Source organism: Leopardus geoffroyi, chromosome A3, assembly GCF_018350155.1.
Source record: "Leopardus geoffroyi isolate Oge1 chromosome A3, O.geoffroyi_Oge1_pat1.0, whole genome shotgun sequence".
In the NCBI taxonomy this organism is placed as follows: Eukaryota; Metazoa; Chordata; class Mammalia; order Carnivora; family Felidae; genus Leopardus; species Leopardus geoffroyi.
This window is the reverse complement of record NC_059336.1, coordinates 99,576,461-99,593,855: the sequence shown is the minus strand read 5'-3', so window position 1 is coordinate 99,593,855 and position 17,395 is coordinate 99,576,461. Positions and strand designations below refer to the sequence as shown.

The 17,395-nt window shown below is 50.8% G+C and overlaps 1 protein-coding gene across 11 annotated transcripts in view; it reads left to right on the top strand.

The window, feature by feature from the left end:
• TRABD2A (TraB domain containing 2A) overlaps positions 1 to 17,395 on the top strand; it is an 82,319-nt gene that overhangs the window by 63,965 nt on the left and 959 nt on the right. For 7 of the 11 annotated variants that reach the window (XM_045446663.1, XM_045446662.1, XM_045446661.1 and 4 more), the window contains 4 exons: positions 1,418 to 1,564; positions 4,335 to 4,509; positions 9,385 to 9,475; positions 15,754 to 16,011. In XM_045446663.1, coding sequence (XP_045302619.1) covers positions 1,418 to 1,564; positions 4,335 to 4,509; positions 9,385 to 9,475; positions 15,754 to 16,011 — 671 coding nt within the window. The other 4 variants (XM_045446666.1, XM_045446669.1, XM_045446668.1 and 1 more) reach the window with 4 other exon arrangements.

The window sequence follows — 17,395 nt, the reverse complement described above, 5'->3', positions numbered from 1 at the left end:
CATTTAGACCATAATTTGTGGACATACACCTGGGTGTATCTGCCTCTTGGTCAGCTCATGTCACCAGTAGAGGGCTGGAGACAGGGCATGGTCCAGAAGGTCCAGGCCCAACAGACAGGAGGGGGATGTTTTGAGAGAAGAGGGGAGGAGGGGACTTTTCAAAGAGGGGCCTGCCCCAAAGGGCCTCAGGACAGGGACAGCCAATACTGAAGTAACCAAGGGAGACAGGGCCATGGGAGGAGGGCATACAGCAGGCTTGCGCCGCAGTGGCCTGTGGGAAGCAACTCCACAAGAGCCTCTGCCACTCAGAATGAGGAGAACGTGTGACAGGAGAAAGGAAGGGGTCGTTTGCTGACTTGAGACATGTAATAGGTTGTCTCCGGAGAATCAAAAAGTTCCGGCTGAAGACCTCACGGAGTGCTCAGGCAGACCCTGTCTGTCTGCCTTCCAGCAAACGGCGAGGGAATTTGCTGCTGCCTTCCAGCAGACGGCAAGGCAGTATCTGTACACGGATTCCTGGGGTAGCATGTGGAAGGGCAGCCGTGGAAGGTGATGATATGTCTGCATCCATACCTGGAGAGAATGTGAGAGAAAATGCCACAGCATCTTCAGTGTTGTCAGGAGCCTTGTGCAGGATGGCCAGCTCCAGTCCCACCCGGTGCCAGAGTCCCACCTTCCCCTCTGACCCAGTTCTCTGGGCCCACGGAGAATCTACTGTTTTGTAAAATTCCTTGAGTCTGGATTTTCCCAAAGGGTGTTCTAGTGAAACCTTCCGTTGTGGTGCGTGCCTCAGATAAATTTGGGAAGCCTGGCACACTCTCCCTTCACGAAGAACCACAGCACACATTAGCGTGTCAGAGACTCTGAGAAACTTGTACAGACCAACTGGTTGATTTTGTCTAGCCCTCGTTTCTCCCCTTTTTCCACCATAACTTTATTAACATCCTGCCGACCCAGTGAATCCACTAGTCAGCAGACGCCACACTGATGGTTAGAAGATGTCGTGCGTATATTCCTGTCCAGTCCTTCATGTGAGTGAAGCCTTCGGTGTCTGTTTGTGTGTCTCTGGCTGCTTCCTGACCTTCCTCCCCAGCTTCTTCACACCTTCATCTGGAGCCATTCTCTGGTCTCGTTACCTCTTGGTGACTCTCATGGGATAGCTCCAGGTTGTCTGTGTCCCTCTTAAGGTACTTCCTCCCAGTGTGACCCACAGGGGACCAACTTGGGCAGGACTGTCCTCCTTTTCTTTGGACACCATCTGGGGATTTGTGTTTCCTTTTTTAGCAGCAGCGTCCATGTCCTTATACGACAAACCCAGAGGTGAGGTCATTATCAACCACGGACAAAAGATATAAGATGGAGGCTAACGATTGCTGTGTCAGTGAACTTAAAAGGGCCTTGTGTTTTCTCCTCTTAGGTCATCTTTGCTTTGAACCAGACCCTCCTGCAGCAGGAGAGCCTTCGAGCAGGCAGCCTTCAGATCCCCTACACGACAGAGGATCTCATCAAACACTATAACTGTGGGGACCTCAGCTCCATCATCTTCAGCCATGACAGCTCCCAGGTGAGGGCCCTTGTCCTCTGCACAGTTCAGTGTGGATTTAAACATGAGAACAAAGGCATTACCAGCTGACACCTGAATCTTCCATGTACAAAGGATTGAGGTCATAAAGGGCTCTAAAAATAAAATTGGGCAGGTTTAGATGTGGAATGAAATGCTGCAGCTAACAGAGCCATTCTTTATGATACGTGAGAACGGAGAGGGTGTTGATGAGAGTTAATTCCAGGATCCCAGGCACAGGATGGAGCTAGGGATCCAGGGGCAGATCTCACGGCCTGGGCAACAGGCAGCATGAAGCCGCCTCCCGAGCAGGGAAGGGATCTGAGTCTGAAAGCCCCCGGCTGACTTAGGAAGCACTTCTGGGAAATGGTGGAACAGAACTCTGGCTGCAGCTTGCAGTGGCTTCTGGGACCACGTGAGCATGATGGGTTTGGATGTGTTCGTGGCCGGACTGGTGCAGCGAGTGACACACGGGACAGGTTTTACCTGTGGGCCATCAAGGGGAAGGAAGCTCAGAGGAATGCAGCCTCCCTATGGCAGGGATATTGGTTATTCTTTTATCAACAAGAGTCCCAGAGGACAAGCCATGACTTCCTCCCCTCCCCTCACCGAGACCACATGGCAGTGGCAATGCCAGCTGAGCTTCTGAGATGGGGTGTGTGTTGTCTCCTCCACCAGGACCACTGTCCTCATGTGGTAGGGGGCTGTGAGTGATGCCGGGGGTCTGTTAGATCTGGGGACCCTAAGGAACCGTGAGTGAATGGGAGAGGTGAAAAAGGAATGGCAGCCTGGGGAGAGGAACAATAGGGATCCAGCGTCAGCCCCACAAGTGTCAGAAGATACAATGAGCTTTCCAGAGAGTCTGGAGCTGGAGGAAGTTAAACGAAGGCAAAGCAAGCAAGAGGAAGGGAAAACAAGAAATACCCGAAGAAAAGTAGTACAGTTGATGGTGATGACAATTCTTGGTGGGTGTGGGGGAAGTGGGGAGATAAGTCAAGATAGATGGGGAAATTAAAATTTGAAATGGCAGAGAAAAGCTAATATGGGTGGGCGGATTTGGGAGTTTTATGGGAAAATGGGAAGGCTGGTAGCAGTCAGGGACAGATGTCTTATGCAACTCTTTCCTGTGGCCCCTTCATACCTATTCTGCTCATAGGGCCCGCCCATGGTGCGGGGTATTGGGAATGTGCCTGTCATGGTGCCAGGAAGGCCAGGCTGGTCAGGCTCAGGGGTGCGGGTTGTAGGTCATATTTGGCATTTAGCTGTGGGAGGTCGCCCTGCACGGGCTGCCTGCCCGTGGGGAGGGGCTGGTACAAAGGAAGCGCTCTGCTGAAGAGAAGGGACTTGGGGAAACGGATAGAAGGATCTCACATAAAGGACATGATTTTTAAAAAGATGACAAAGGAGGGGTGCCTGGGTGGCTCAGTCGGTTAAGCGTCCGACTTCGGCTCAGGTCATGATCTCGAGGTCCGTGAGTTCGAGCCCCGCGTCGGGCTCTGTGCTGACGGCTCGGAGCCTGGAGCCTGTTTCGGATTCTGTGTCTCCCTCTCTCTCTGACCCTCCCCCGTTCATGCTCTGTCTCTCTCGGTCTCAAAAATAAATAAACGTTAAAAAAAAAAAGGATGACAAAGGAGAAGATGAGGGCTTTGGATTTGAAAATGAAAAAAATATCATTTCGAGGAAATGGCTAAAGGGGGGTCTGTTGTCCCTAAAGTGGCAATTGATGGCTGCGTTACAGGATAAGGGCTTCTGGAAGGTCTTTGAGAGGCTACTGCACGTGGGAGAAGCAGCCAGGGTAGATATTCTGTCTTATATTTGAGTGAAGTAATGGTTAATCTCGTTAAATCCCTAGGTAGAGGAGAGAGCACTCGCCCAGGGGGAGGGAATCCAGAGGGGTGGGGAGGGAACTCGGTGTATCACCTCACTGACAGCCCCTGTTCTTAGCCAAAATACTGAATTTGGCTCACGTGTGCACCAGAACCAGGTGAAATATTTGCCAGGAGGGCAAAGAACATTGGAGAAAGCAAGAGGGAGACTTGGGAAGTGGAGAGATAATTACAGTTAAAATTGTATGGCATTTATTTTTTTTTTAATTTTTTTTTCAACATTTATTTATTTTTGGGACACAGAGAGATAGAGCATGAACGGGGGAGGGGCAGAGAGAGAGGGAGACACAGAATCGGAAACAGACTCCAGGCTCTGAGCCATCAGCCCAGAGCCCGACGCGGGGCTCGAACTCACGGACCGCGAGATCGTGACCTGGCTGAAGTCGGACGCTTAACCGACTGCGCCACCCAGGCGCCCCACAAATTGTATGGCATTTAAAAGACAGGTGAATGGTTATAGACATGCCATGTATTCAGCAGTAGAGTCATCATTATTGATTCTAAAATATGTAATTATGTAAAATTATTTTTGTAGAGAAGGCATGTGTGAATCAGACAAGCGAAAACGATGGCCGTGTTAGGCAAAGACACGGTCTCCGTATATAAACACGTGGCAACAGCACTCTCTTTTGAATAGAACAGAAGTCCTGTTTAAAATAGCCCAAGAGTTCTTCCAGTGCACTTCGTCGACTATGTTTTCCCTTGGGTTACAGAGAATGCTATCACAGCTTGAAAAAGTAGTAGGTGGGAGACCCCAAGCGTGGTGGTGCGTGCTCTTTCCCTGCCAGCTTGACCCTCTTGGCTGGGTGATTTGGGGCTCAAATGAAGCAACTTGGTCAGTGACACTGTTGCCCCTGATTTGTTTTTTTCTTTTCCTTTTGGCGGAGGTTCCCAATTTTATTAACGCCACGCTGCCACCGCAGGAGCGCGTCACCGCCCAGGAGATCGACAGCTACTTCCGCCAGGAGCTCATCTACAAGCGGAATGAGAGAATGGGGAAGCGGGTGAAGGCCCTTTTGGAAGAGTTCCCGGACAAAGGCTTTTTCTTTGCCTTTGGAGCTGGTGAGACATAGGTTACCTCTGCTGGGAGGCTGGGCTCCGCTGCTCCTCCCACGAAGGGACCCCGGAGGTGGGCTGCAGGTAGGAGGTGAGATGAGTGGCACCTTCTTTGACTTATTTCACTTGCAAAGTGGCTCCAGCTGATGCCTGAGTATCCAGCACTGTTGAACCTTTGCTGGGCGGGCTGGTACCTGTGACATCACCATAGCTCTCTCTCCACCTGGTGTTCAAAACACACTCCCCTGGAAGCTGGGAAGGCCTTTCTCTCTCTTCCCAATTTGGCACTTAATCCCAACGGCTTTCTGGTACCCTTCACTTTTTTAACTTCCCCTAAAATTTGTCTTGTCTTCTGTCTCCTCTCTGACCATGAGCCTCCCAGGCCTAAGACTTGGTGCTGATATGTCAGCCATTACCAACTGTTAACAGTGTACATGGAAACAGACTGGGAAAATTATTTCCTTTTGTGGACTTTTTGACATAAATTATCTCCTCTTCTTGAGTCATTCTAGCACAGCTTTGTACACTCCAGAATTAAAGACAGAAATGACAACAGGCTTGGGGCACCTGGGTAGTTCAGTGGGTTAAGCATCCGACTCTGAGTTTTGGCTCAGGTCATGACCTCACATTCATGAGATGGAGACCCTTGTCGGGCTCTGTGCTGACAGCACAGAGCCTGCTTGGGATTCTCTCTCTCTGCCCCTTGCAACTTGTGTGCATGTGCTCTCTCTCTCTCCCAATAAATAAACATTAAAAAGAAAAGGAAAGGAAAGAAAAATGCCAGAGACTGAGTAGTGTGCAGAAGGATCATTTGCTGCCCTTGGCTTCTCCTTTCAATTCCCCACTAGCTTCATAAGTGTGGACAAGTTCCCTCAGTTTTTTTACTGATAAAATGGGGGGTGGGGGTTGGAGAAGAGCACTTGCAGAGTGGCAGAGTGAGAGGTCAAGTAGAATCACCCGATCTCAAGATCCTTAGCTTAATTACATCTGCAAAATCTTTTGTTTTCTTTTTTTCCCCAGGTAACATTCACAGGTTTCAGGGATTAGGATGCAGATGTATTTGGGGGACCATTACCACAACATCGGAAAATCAATTAATATAATCCCCCATATTAGTAGAACTCAAGGACAAGCACCACACGATGCTCTCAACAGACATAGAAAAAGCAAACAATAAAGTGCAACATTCTTTCATGGTGAACATACTCATCAAACGAAGGCTACAAGGGAACTTACTTCATCAGCCTGTTGAAGGGTCACTTTAACATATTAAATGACGAAAGATGAAATGCTTTCCCCCTAAGATGAGGAACAGGACAAAGATGGCTGCTCTCACCACTTCTCTTCAACAGTGTGTGAAGGTTCTAGCCAGGAAAGTTAGGAAAAGGAATAAAAGACATTCATTTTGGAAAGGAGGAAGTAAAACTCTCTCTTTTCCCAGATGACATGGTCTTGTGTATAGAAAATCCTAGGTAACCGACCAAAAAACTTAGAACTAAAAACCCAGGGTACAAGGAGGCAAGATAGAAGATCAGTACACAAAAGTCCGTTGTGTTTCCATACTCTAGCAATGAATAATTTGAAAATGAAACTAAGAAACTAGTTCCGTTTAAAAGTGTAAAAAAATACTTAGTATGAGATGTATCAAGACGTACAACGGAAAACTGAAATCATCAGAGGGAATTAAAGAAGACTTAAGTAAATGGAAAGACATATGGTCATGAATTGGAAGGCTTGAACAGTGTTAAAATGACAATATTCTCCCCTGTTGATCTAGACATTCAATGTAACGGTCATCAAAATCTCAGCTGATGAAAATGCTTTAAAATTAGATAGCGGTGATGGTGGCACAACTTTGGGAATATTCCCCAAATCACTGAATTGTGCACTTGAAAAGGATGAATTTTAGGGGTGCCTGGCTGGCTCAGTCTGCAGAACATATGACTCTTGATCTCAGGGTTGTGAGTTTCAGCCCCATGTTGGGTGGAGAGATCATTAAAAAAAATAATAAGCTTTAAAAAAAGGATGTTTTTATGTTGTAGAAAAAATGAGAGGTTGGGCTCCTACATCTTGTTCACAAATGAACAGTTTCTGCCTTTGGTGCTCGGTCCTCTGTGAGTTGTGTGAGTGGTTTTCCTCTTCTCCAGGTCTCACATTCCATATTTGGGTTGTGCACAGTGCTGTGTGACCCAGTGCCCATGTCTGGCCTGTCTCAGCAAAGCTGTTAGCTCTGGTTCTGCAGCACCCCGAAAGGGGTTAGGTACCAGAAGCCCCCCGTGGCACCTGGTAGGGGTGATGGTGGCCCTCTGTTAGAACACAGAGCTGGTGCTCGCTTTGGCAGCATATAGACTAAAATAAGACACCGAGCTGGTGGCTCGGTCCCGGCGGCTGTGTCGGGTCCTCCAGGATGGAAGGTACCAGCCCCTGAGCGTGGGCTTTTGCCTTCCACTCCTGCGAGACTCAGCTGATCTCTCAAAAGCTTCCCTGACGTCCGGTGGCGGGATGGCGGGGCACTGGGTGCAGGGGAAGGGTGGACGCTTTGAGATGACAGTGGCCTACTGTGTGGCACGAGGCTGGGCAGCGGGTTGGCTGGCGGCCAGATGGCAGGTTGATCTGAGCAGCTGGGAGGGCAGGCCCTCCAGATGGCGACTGCTGGACCGATGGCCCAGGTGAGATGTAGCACCTGGGCTCGCCTGATTCTCCAGGCACAGCTCATCATATTGCCGCAGTGCTGGGCAGAGGCCTCACAGCTGGGTGCTTTGGGGGCCAGGGGTGCCCTGGACAGTCACCAGTGCCAAGGTCTCTTCCTGGCGCTGCTTTCTCCACCGCAGGAATCCATTTCTTTCTGAAGGCCGTGTTGACCAGAGGGAACCACAGAAATTGCTCCCGACACAGCCTTACCGGTTAAAAAATTTTTAAGTCTGTGGTTAGCAAACTTTTAATTGCAAAGCGAAGGTAACCAAAAACTAAAAGCTGCAGAGTTTCTTTAATTTTTTTTTTTAACGTTTGTTTATCTTTGAGACAGAGCATGAACGGGGGAGGGGCAGAGAGAGAGGGAGACACAGAATCGGAAGCAGACTCCAGGCTCTGAGCTGGCAGCCCAGAGCCCGACGTGGGGCTCGAACTCACGGACTGCGAGATTGTGACCTGAGTGGAAGTCGGACGCTTAACCGACTGAGCCACCCAGGCACCCCAAAGCTGCAGAGTTTCAAATCAAACAACAACTTTCATTGTGGGGGTCTGGAGAGAAAATTTAGAGATGAGAAATGGAGCTCACCTTTGTGGCAGGAAAAGTCGGTCCAACAGAATAGCTTGGTTCCGTGCTGAGAAAGCACTGGTAATAGGGGCAGTTTGTTCACTTGACAGATACGGTTTTTATTCTGAATTGCTGGAGAGGGTGGACTCTGGAGCCAGACCACTTGGGTTTGAGATGCCATCTGCTTCATCTCTCTGTGCCTCTTGCTCACCTGTAAAATGGAGACAATAATACACCCACCTTATAGGGCTGTTGGCAGGGGCGGGGGGGGGTGGGGTGGCGGGGGCTGTCAAATGATGTGTAAAGCATTGTGCCTGGTAATGCTCAATGACTGTTGGCTACTTTATTTTTGTGATCACGCCCTGCTGTGTGGGCTTGGTAATGGCTGGGGGAGTGAGGGTTGCTGCAGCACTCTGTTGGCTCAGTAGCGCGGCCCCCCCCCCCCCGCCGCCCTCACCCCCAGTCCAGGCAAATCTGTGCATGAGTTAATTGCACTTGTGCACCAGGGCTAATCTGGGCCTTGCCAACGTCCCTTTCATCTGAGCCAGTTGCCCCTCAGCAATCTTGGGGTCACAGACTCTACAGTTGAACCCAAGAATGTGGTAGAGCCCAGTACCTTCCGCCAGTCACTGCCCTCGGGCTCCCCAGGCTCTCAGAGGCTGACCCAGGTTCACCCTGCTTTCTAGAGCTGTGGGAACAGGACACGAGGGAGACCCACAGACTGCCCGTTGCCTGGCCAGCAGCTTGGATGTACCTTAATTCGCTGTCCCGGTCTCTGGTTATTGAGTATTGACGTGTCAAGATTGTACAGACCCTGGAGCCAAATGGCCTGGCTTTTAGATTCTGCTATGTGGCTGCTTAGCGTGTGAAGCCCTGGACCTATTTTACCTCAGTTTTCCAATTTAAAGTGCAGGTAAGAACGATACCTCTAAGGTTCTGCTCAAACACAAGTGCTGCAATTGAATCGGCCATTTAGGACATTAAAGTGCCATATACTGTCACAGAGAGGGACGTTGTGAGCCTGGATGATCATGTCAGTTCTGAGCATCAAAACCTGAAGGGAAAGGAGGTTGATCCCAGGATCTGCTCTTGGCCTTGAACATGTCTAGGATGTCATTGTAAGCTTACCTGCTGATCTTTGTTTTTTATGAAAAGGGAGGAAGTGAAATAACATTCAGATTGAGGTTTCCAGCTATGGTGGCTTCTGCTAGATGCAGGTGTTTCACTGCGCATGTATAATTATGTGTGGGACAGAAGGGGGCTCGGGTCTCAGAGGTGGTTGGATTGTGTAAATGATGAGAACGGTCGGGACTGTTGACACTGCATTGAGACCTGGAAGGTTGGGATTTGGTGTCTAGGCTCTCCCTTCGCTGTGTGACTCTGGGCAGCTCACCCCACCCTTCTGATCCTCTGTGTCCTCATCTCTGAAACACTGCTTGTCCCTCCCTGCCTGCCTGGAGGGCAGTTGGGAGGCCTGACTACAGAAGCTCTTAGGAACTCTACTGGGCTGGACAGAAAGGGATGGAGGGCTGGCAGGGTTATTTCTTTGTTCTGGGCTGTGTGTCTGGGGGTATGTTTAGTGGTCACGGGAGCTGCCGTATTTCTGATCATTTTTCTTACTGCAGGTCATTTCATGGGCAACAATACAGTGCTTGATGTCTTGCGGCGCGAAGGCTATGAGGTAGAACACGCCCCCGCTGGACGACCCATCAACAAGTAACCTTCCTGTGCTTCTATCCTGGTTGGGGAGCAGCTAGCAGAGCCGAGACCCCCATGGGGCTGCCCCGGCACCAGGGCGGCTCTACCCTGAGGGGCTCCAGAGGCCCCCAGCACGGCTATTACCACCTTCCCTGCCTGGCTGCTAAATGGACACTTGGCACCCGGCTCCGCTGGCATCCTGTTGTGGCTGGGGCTGTGTCAGACATGGGTTGGCTGGCTGGGCACTTCGGGCAACAGAGGCCATTCTGGCTTTTTTCCTCAGCGGCCTTGGGGCAGAGAAGGAGAAGGGAAGATTACCCCATGGTCCCCGGGGGCTCCGGGAGGGGTTATTGGGCTTAATGCTTAGTGCCTTTCCAGTGGGCATTTGGGAAGTTTCAGGGAGGCAGATGGTGGAATCAGTCATAACACAGGGTCAGAGGGGCTAGAAGCGCAGGGCGTGGCCGTGAGACCCTTCTCGGGACAGGAGCAAAGCCCTTTCTCTTTCCCTGGGCTGTTCCTCCCCCCAGGTCTGTTTCTCATTTTGATGGCTCTGTGGACCCCTCCCTCCCCTCCGAACTAGTCAGCTTGGGCCACCGTAACAAAATGCCACAGACTGGGCACTCGAACAGCAGAAATTTATTTTCTTACAGTTCCGGAGGCCAGAAGTCCAAAATCAAGGTGTTGGTAGGTTTGATTTCCCCTGAGGCCTCCCTTCGGCTTGCATGTAGCCTCCCTCTCCCTGTCCCCACATGGCCTTCCTCTGTGCGCACACAATCCTAGTGTCTCTGTGTGTTTAAATTTCCTCTCATAAGGATACTAGTCAGATTGGACCAGGGCCCACCCTAACGACCTCATTTTATCTTAATAACCTCTTTAAAGGCGCTGCCTATGAATGCAGTCACATTCTGAGGAACTGGCTATGGAGGCTCCAACATAGGAATTCAGCCCCTAACACACGCCTTTCCTCGCCCCACTCCCTCCCGACCGCGCTCACCAGCGCCCCCTCCTGGCAGGGATCCCAGCGGTAGTGAGGAGAAGGCCCATCCCTTCTACTGAGGGGTAGAGAGGGGGGTCAGCTGTGGTGTCAGCTTGATGGCTGCCCTTCCCCAGGTGCCCTCTTTCTCGTCAGAAGGCCCACCTTCAGCTCATGTTGTTTCAAGCTAGGGCCTCTCCCCAGCACCTCACCCCAGAGGGTCCTCCCTAGCGGTCCAGTTTCCACCCGGGAGCCAGGATTCTCCCAGTCTGCCTCCTAGCGGACAATCGTGGGTACGTCCTGGGCTGTCTTACCCCCACCTCTCACGCCCTACATCCAGCGCGTCAATAATAATGGTTTTTCAAATAGCACTTCTACTCTCTAAAAGCCCTTACCTGAGACTTCTCATTTCTCACCTCCATCACACCTCTAGCTTCCTCTCCTCTTGGGTTTGCTCCTCTCCTTTTTCATGGCTCTCATCCTCTGGTCCACTCTTCGCTCTCTGTGGGACTAAATCTTGCAAGTGCCCCTTCCTCAGAAACCTTCGGTGCTTTCTGACTCTTCTCTTCCAAAGTCCAGTTTCTTCCTGCTGGTGTCTTGGCGCCCAGACCCCAGCACAGGTGTGCTTCCTGCATCAGAAAACCTTCTGTCTGGGTCGCTGCCGTCCACCTCCCCCTGACAGCAAAACTCCTGCCCCTCCTTCAGCTCTTCTCACTGCCCAGGTCTTGATCCTTCTCTCTCTCCTGTTCTCCTTCAGCCCTGGAGGGAGAATCCAGCCGTTAGTGGTTCTCTGCCTGTTTCGGGGGGACCGTGTTCTTCTGGAAAGCGGGTGCTTTGTCCCTTCTCAGCCCCCGCCCCAGGCTGACTGGGCTGGTATTTGGCACACAGTCCTTGTGGGTGCTGGAGGGGACCCTTCCTGGAGTGTGCATGTGCATGCGTGTATGCGTGTGGATGCGCACCTATGTGCAAGGCATGTATATGTGTGTACATGCATGCGCGCATGTGTGCACATACATGCATGTGTGTGTGCACGTGTGTTGATGGTTATGCTCAGGCTTCCTACTTCTGTCTCTAACCCTAATACCTGCCTGTGGGAGGAAGTGAGGTCAGGAATCAGTATTTTAAAAATCTCTCTGTGATTCTGGTGCACGGTGAGGGCTGAGAACCAGTGCTGACATTCAGCTGGGCTGCTCACATTCCCAGGGGAGGAAAGAACATTTATTGACCGACTGTCAGGTGGCAGCCAGGTTCACACGGACTGTCAGTTAATCCTCAAAGCCAGCCTGTGGGGTGGGTGTTTCTTCTCCTTTACTGATGGAGAAACTGAAAGATCACACAGCTAATCAGAGCCAGGGTACAGTTCAGGCTCCTCCGCCCACACATGCCTTCTCTTTCTGCCCTTTCTTCTTCCACGTTTTACTTCCTGGATCCTTTGTCTTTGTTCATGCAGCTTCCTCGGCCAGACATTCATCCCCCATCCCCGCCCCTAATTCTATCAGAATCTGTGAGATCCAGCACAAACGCCCCATGCTCTTCTCTGCTCCGGCCCGGGGCCACCCCCTTGCATGATCCCCAGGGGTTTGGTGTGTGCTCTGCAGTAGCTATCCTGGCGTCTGGCACACAGTATGTGCTCCATTAGGATAGTGTCTGTGAGTTTTTAGCAGCAAGCCGTGCTCCAGGGGAGGCCACGAGGGAGCATGAAGTCTGGAATGGAGCTCCGGTTAGGGAGAAGAAGGGGTGAGGGGATAAGGGCCCAGAGTGGGGGAAATGACCGCACTGAAGGTGTTGGCAAGGGCCAGTGCAGTGGCTGTGGAGACACCTGCTTCCTTCTTCCCCTCCTTGGCAGCCGTGTGATAATCCCTGAGGGATGATATGGGGACTTGGATCTTGGGCGGGCTGTGAGGGTGGGGGCAGGAGGCCTTCTAACTGGTGACCTGCCTCACTCTAGGCCTGCCAGTCCCTCGGGTCTTGGGGTGGCCCAGTTAGGTGGACAGTGAAGGGAGGGCTACCGGCAGCCACTACCCTCCTGTATTCAACAGGCTGGAATACACAGGCAAGGCCCTGGCTGTGAAACTGCGCTTCCCTGGGCAGCGAAGAGGAAGGGACAGGGGTCCTGCTGGGCTGATCCCAAGTGTGTTTACCCAGCTCCCCAATTCCACACCTCTTCCCAGGATAACGGATGCTGTATTAGGGTTTTGTGGATTTTTTTTTTCCTGCCACAACAAATTATAAACTCTGCCCTCAAGCACTTATTTTATGGTTCTGTAGATCAGAAGTCTGACACAGGTCTCAATGGGCTGAAATCAAGGTGTTAGTGGGGCCACATTCTCCTCTAGGGCTTCTAGGGGAGAACCTGTTTACCTGCCTTTTCCAGATTACAGAGGCTGCTCACCTTTCTTGGTTTGTGACCCCTCCTTCCATCTTCCAAGTGACTGCATTTCCCCGAAGTTCTTCTGTAGTCACATCTCCCACTGGCCACAGAAAGTTTTCGGGCTTTAAGCACCCATGTGATTAGATTGGGTCCACCCAGGTAGCCTGGGGTAATCTCCCATCTCAAGGTCCTATATCACACCCACAAAATCCCTTTTATCAGGAAAGGTAACAAACAATAGTATTCACAGGTTCCAGGGATTAGGACATTGACATTTCTGAGGGTCAGTATTCTGCCCACCACAGCAGAATAATACCAATGAGGATCTGGTGAATGTCCATTTGGCTTCACAGTGGGGTGCTCCAGGGTCCCGGTCAGCCTTGCTGGGCTACATACACTGTCACTCATCCCCCAGACAGTGGGACTGGAAGAAAGGGGCATCCACATGGAATGCATCCTGGGTGCTCAGCCCTGTGTGAAGCATGGTGCATGGGTAGTTTTAATCCTCGCAGCAACCAGGTGAGACAGATCAACTTTATAGAAGCAGAAGAGGCTCAGAAAGTATAATTATCTTGTTCTAGTTTCCAGTCCTGGGCTCCTTCCTGGATACCACATGTCCTCCTGTGGGTGTGTGCTCAGGAGACAGGCCATGTCAACCAGGGTGTTTCTTTCTCGTAGACTTCTATGAAGTGAGTAGATTGTGTGAAATGCTGGCAGGGGACTAGCAATCTCTCAAGCACAACAAGGGCCCCATATTGTGGCCAAAATGACCATGGACTTAGGTTTCATAAGTAACTAGAGGTTTCACTAAACTTTGGGAATTCAGATGGACCGAAACAGGACAACCTAGAACCTCAACCTGGGATGGGATGCTTAGGCTAGCCCAGAAGCTCTGGGGTGAATTAGGCTGTGTTCAACAGCTGGGATTTTCTGTTCCTGGCAGAGAAGCAGCCACCTCTACTGCCCTAGGTCCCTTAAGCCCATGAGCATTTGTCTGTAGGATCTTTCCCTGGAGGTAATAGTGACACTACTCTATATTCTCCATATTTCCTATGGTGAAAATAAGTTATCTTCATAAACTGAAAAAAAAAAAATCTTGGTGTATATTATTTGAAAATGGCACTGAATCCTTGTTGGGACCTAGGGCAAGGAAATTTATTTCCCTGGTCCTCAGTTTCCTTAATTATAAAGTGGGTGTTATGAATCTACAGGACATCTCAGCTGGGAAATATGAGAAAGATAAAAATCAGGAGAAGTAAAATTAATTTCTTCTGGATTAACGACCCCCCCCAAGAGTAATTAACTAATTAACTTGGTTCTCAAGCTCTGGCCTCGCCCACCTGCAGTAACTGAACTGAGATCTTGTGTCTCTTGTGAGTTGAACAGAACCAAAGCTGTGATTTGCCCCCACTGTAAGGATCCACTGCTTGAAGCCATAAGAGCTGAGCCCTAGTGAATTTGAGTCCATGCTCTTTGCAGCAGACTTTTTTGAATGCCTACGGTGTACCAGGGCCTGCTGGGTTATATGGAGGTCAAAGATGTCATAGATATAATCTCTGCTGGGGCAGAGGGCCTGGGCATGGGGGCTGCCTGACCATCTGATCCTGAATCCTCTAGGAGGCCACTGGAATCTTAGCCTTAGGTGGAGCACTTTCCCCTCTCTAGGCTCCAGTTTCTTTGTTGGTATAATAAAGAGATTCATCTAAGTGGTGTCACACTTGTGTGTCAGGCATCGTGTTGGGCTCTGGACACAGTGATGAATATGGCAGGTCCTGTCCTCCAGGGGCCTTTTCACTGTGACTGTATGTTGCAGGGGTTCCCAGCCTCAGGTTCAGAACAGCGGCCTTTCTTTGCCGCTTGAGGAATTCCCTTCTTTTACCTTTTTTGCCCAACCTGAGTCTTTCCCATGTTCATTTTCTATCTCTTATACCTCCTGCCTTCCTCACACAGGGCCATGAATATTAATTGACATCTCAGGTTGTGTCAGATTGTGGGTCAGAATTGAGCCCTGCTTCTGACAGGTGGGCTGTTCATCAAGGCTGAATCAGGGCAGAACGATGGAGTTCTTATATATGCTGGTCTGCTGCACCCACATGTCAAAGATGCACATAACACAGGCACTGCTTCCTTTCCTCAGGTGGATGGGAGCCTCAGGGCCCTGCCTGCCTAAGTCAGGAGACAATAGGATTGACCTCTAGTGGCTGGATTCTTCTCTTACTGCCCCCTCCTCAACCCCAACTAAACTCTTGACAAGTCCTGTTGTAGCAAGAAACTGGGTCCTTCTCATGGCTTATTTCCTCACTGGAAGATATTTTTGGGGAGCAGGGTGGAGGGGCGGGAGAGGGGGGAAGGCTAGAGTCACATTTAGTGGAAAACTAGAAGCAAGTTTCAGTTTCTCATCAGTTGTGAAAAACATGTTGCCTTTGGGAAAGATGGTTTATGGTAGGACCTGGGTTAAGATGGTTAGAAGCCAGCCCTGTGAACACTAGCAGTCATTCATGTGGGGGGTTCGGGCTGCCACAGCCTTTTTCTGAGAAGAGCCCTTACCAGGGTAAAGGAGGGGTTAACATGGTTAAGGGTTACTTCAATTGTTCTAAGTAAATGGCATTTAAACTTTTTTTTTTTTTAATGTCACTTTCAATGCTGTAATCTTCAGTGACTTTCTACATAGCTGTGACCCCTTGTTAGGGAAGGGCAGTAATTATATGCAATTAAAAAGAAATCTTCTATTTCCTCCCCAGGGCTGGGGGATTTGGAATGACTACTGCAACAGTATGTGAGGGAAAAATTAAGGCATCAAAGTGATCAATTCTGGAGGTGGCTTGGAGGACGCTCCCTAGCCAGCTTGAACTTTCACATTATCCCCCCCCCCCTCCCCCGTTCTACGTCCCTGAGCCCTGAGAGCTGTGTGACCGTCCTTCAAATCCATCTTCCCTCCACCCCTGTTCACAGGGAGACGAGTAGAAGTCCCTTGTCGGGGCCCGCCTCCTCTGCCATCTTTGTTCCGGAAGTGCCTGCCTCAGAAGCGCGGGTACCGGAAGCTGGGTCTGCGGTGCGCTCGCTGTGGCCTCCCCACGTGTCCCTGCCTGGAAGTGCCCACCTGGGAGGCGGAGCGGAGCGGAGGTTTCGGAAGAAACGGAGGCGGCAGCGGCCACAGCGAAAGCAGCGGCTTCGGCAGTTCAGCGATCTGTGGGTCCGACTGGAGGAGAGGTGAGGCGGTGATTTGGGCCGGGTCGGCCGGCCAGGAGCCCATCCCCGGCATCCATCCACCCCACCCGGAGTCCCGGTGGGGAGCAGCCCAGGAATATCCCTCACCCTGCTTGAGAAGGGGAGGTTCAAGGCTCTGGTGGGGATGAGCAACCCCCTTGTGGACCAGCCTTTCCTGTTGCTTAGAGCCTTGGGCACTGAGATGAACCCAGTAATTAAAGGCAGTTGCTTCAAGCCAGAGTAAGGGCTTTGTTATTTTTATCTTTGTTAAAGGAGGAATGAGGGTGGTGGTGGTGGGCATGAATGGGTGTGCGTTGATTTGCCAGCCCTTTCTCCACTGCATCTTCGGGAAGATTTCATAGTTTTGCAGAGCTGGAAGCAACAGGGAACAGGCTTGTTCAGCCCCCACATTTTACGGAGAGCGTGGTGACCACAGAATGCACTCTCAGAAGATCCTTAGGAGGTGGATCAGAGGTGGATGGAGGAGTCAAAGGTGGTGACTCAGCCTGGTCTGCAGGGCATAAGGCTTCTGGAAGAACTACACCTGAGAGGCCTGGGATCCTGGATCCAGTTCAGTTCAGCGCAAGTGTATTGAGTTCCTCCTGGGTGCCTGCTGTTGTGTCGGGTGCTGTGGCTTTGAAGTACACCAGACGGGCATTAGCTCTCTGCCTTCATCGAGCTTGCATTCTAGGGAGGAAGCCCAATTTTGATATCTGCAAAGGGTGCTGTGGGTATGTGCTTGTGTATGTGTTGGAAGTTACTATTTAGGGTTGGGGGAGTAGTCAGGAAAGGCCTCCCTGAGTGAAGGTACCTTTTGGCTGATGCTGAGTAGAAGGCTGACAAAGTGAAGCCCAATGACCGGAACTTTTGAGTCTGGATCAGGAGATTCAGGGATCCAGTACCTGCATAGGTGCTTGATAATAAATGTTGAATGGATAAGTAGCTGAGCAAGGAGGGGAAGGAATTCCAAGCAAAGGGAACAGTTTGAAGGCCTGGAGAGAGTGAGCATGTTGAAGAAACCAAGATGAAATAATTATGGTTGGAGCTGGGGGGAGGGGGAGGGGGGAAGGGGGGGAAGAGTCAAGTGGGGTGGTGTGGGTCCAGACAGGAAATGGAGTGGAGTGACAGAGAGTCTCATGCCTGTGGAAGTGAGGAGCCACTGAAAGGTTCGAAGCAGGCGTCCGGTGTGCTCTGGGATTGGCATTTTTTAACGGATGGAAGCTAGCAGCCAAATGGGACCCGGAGAACAGGGATCCTGTTGGTGTCCATGTTCCACATGACCAAGGGTAGCTCTCCAACCATCCTTCATTGGTGGAGGAATAAATTGACCGGTTCAGTACTTTTTCAGTTTGGGCCATTTCCTTTTAAGGTGGCCTGGAGTTGGCCA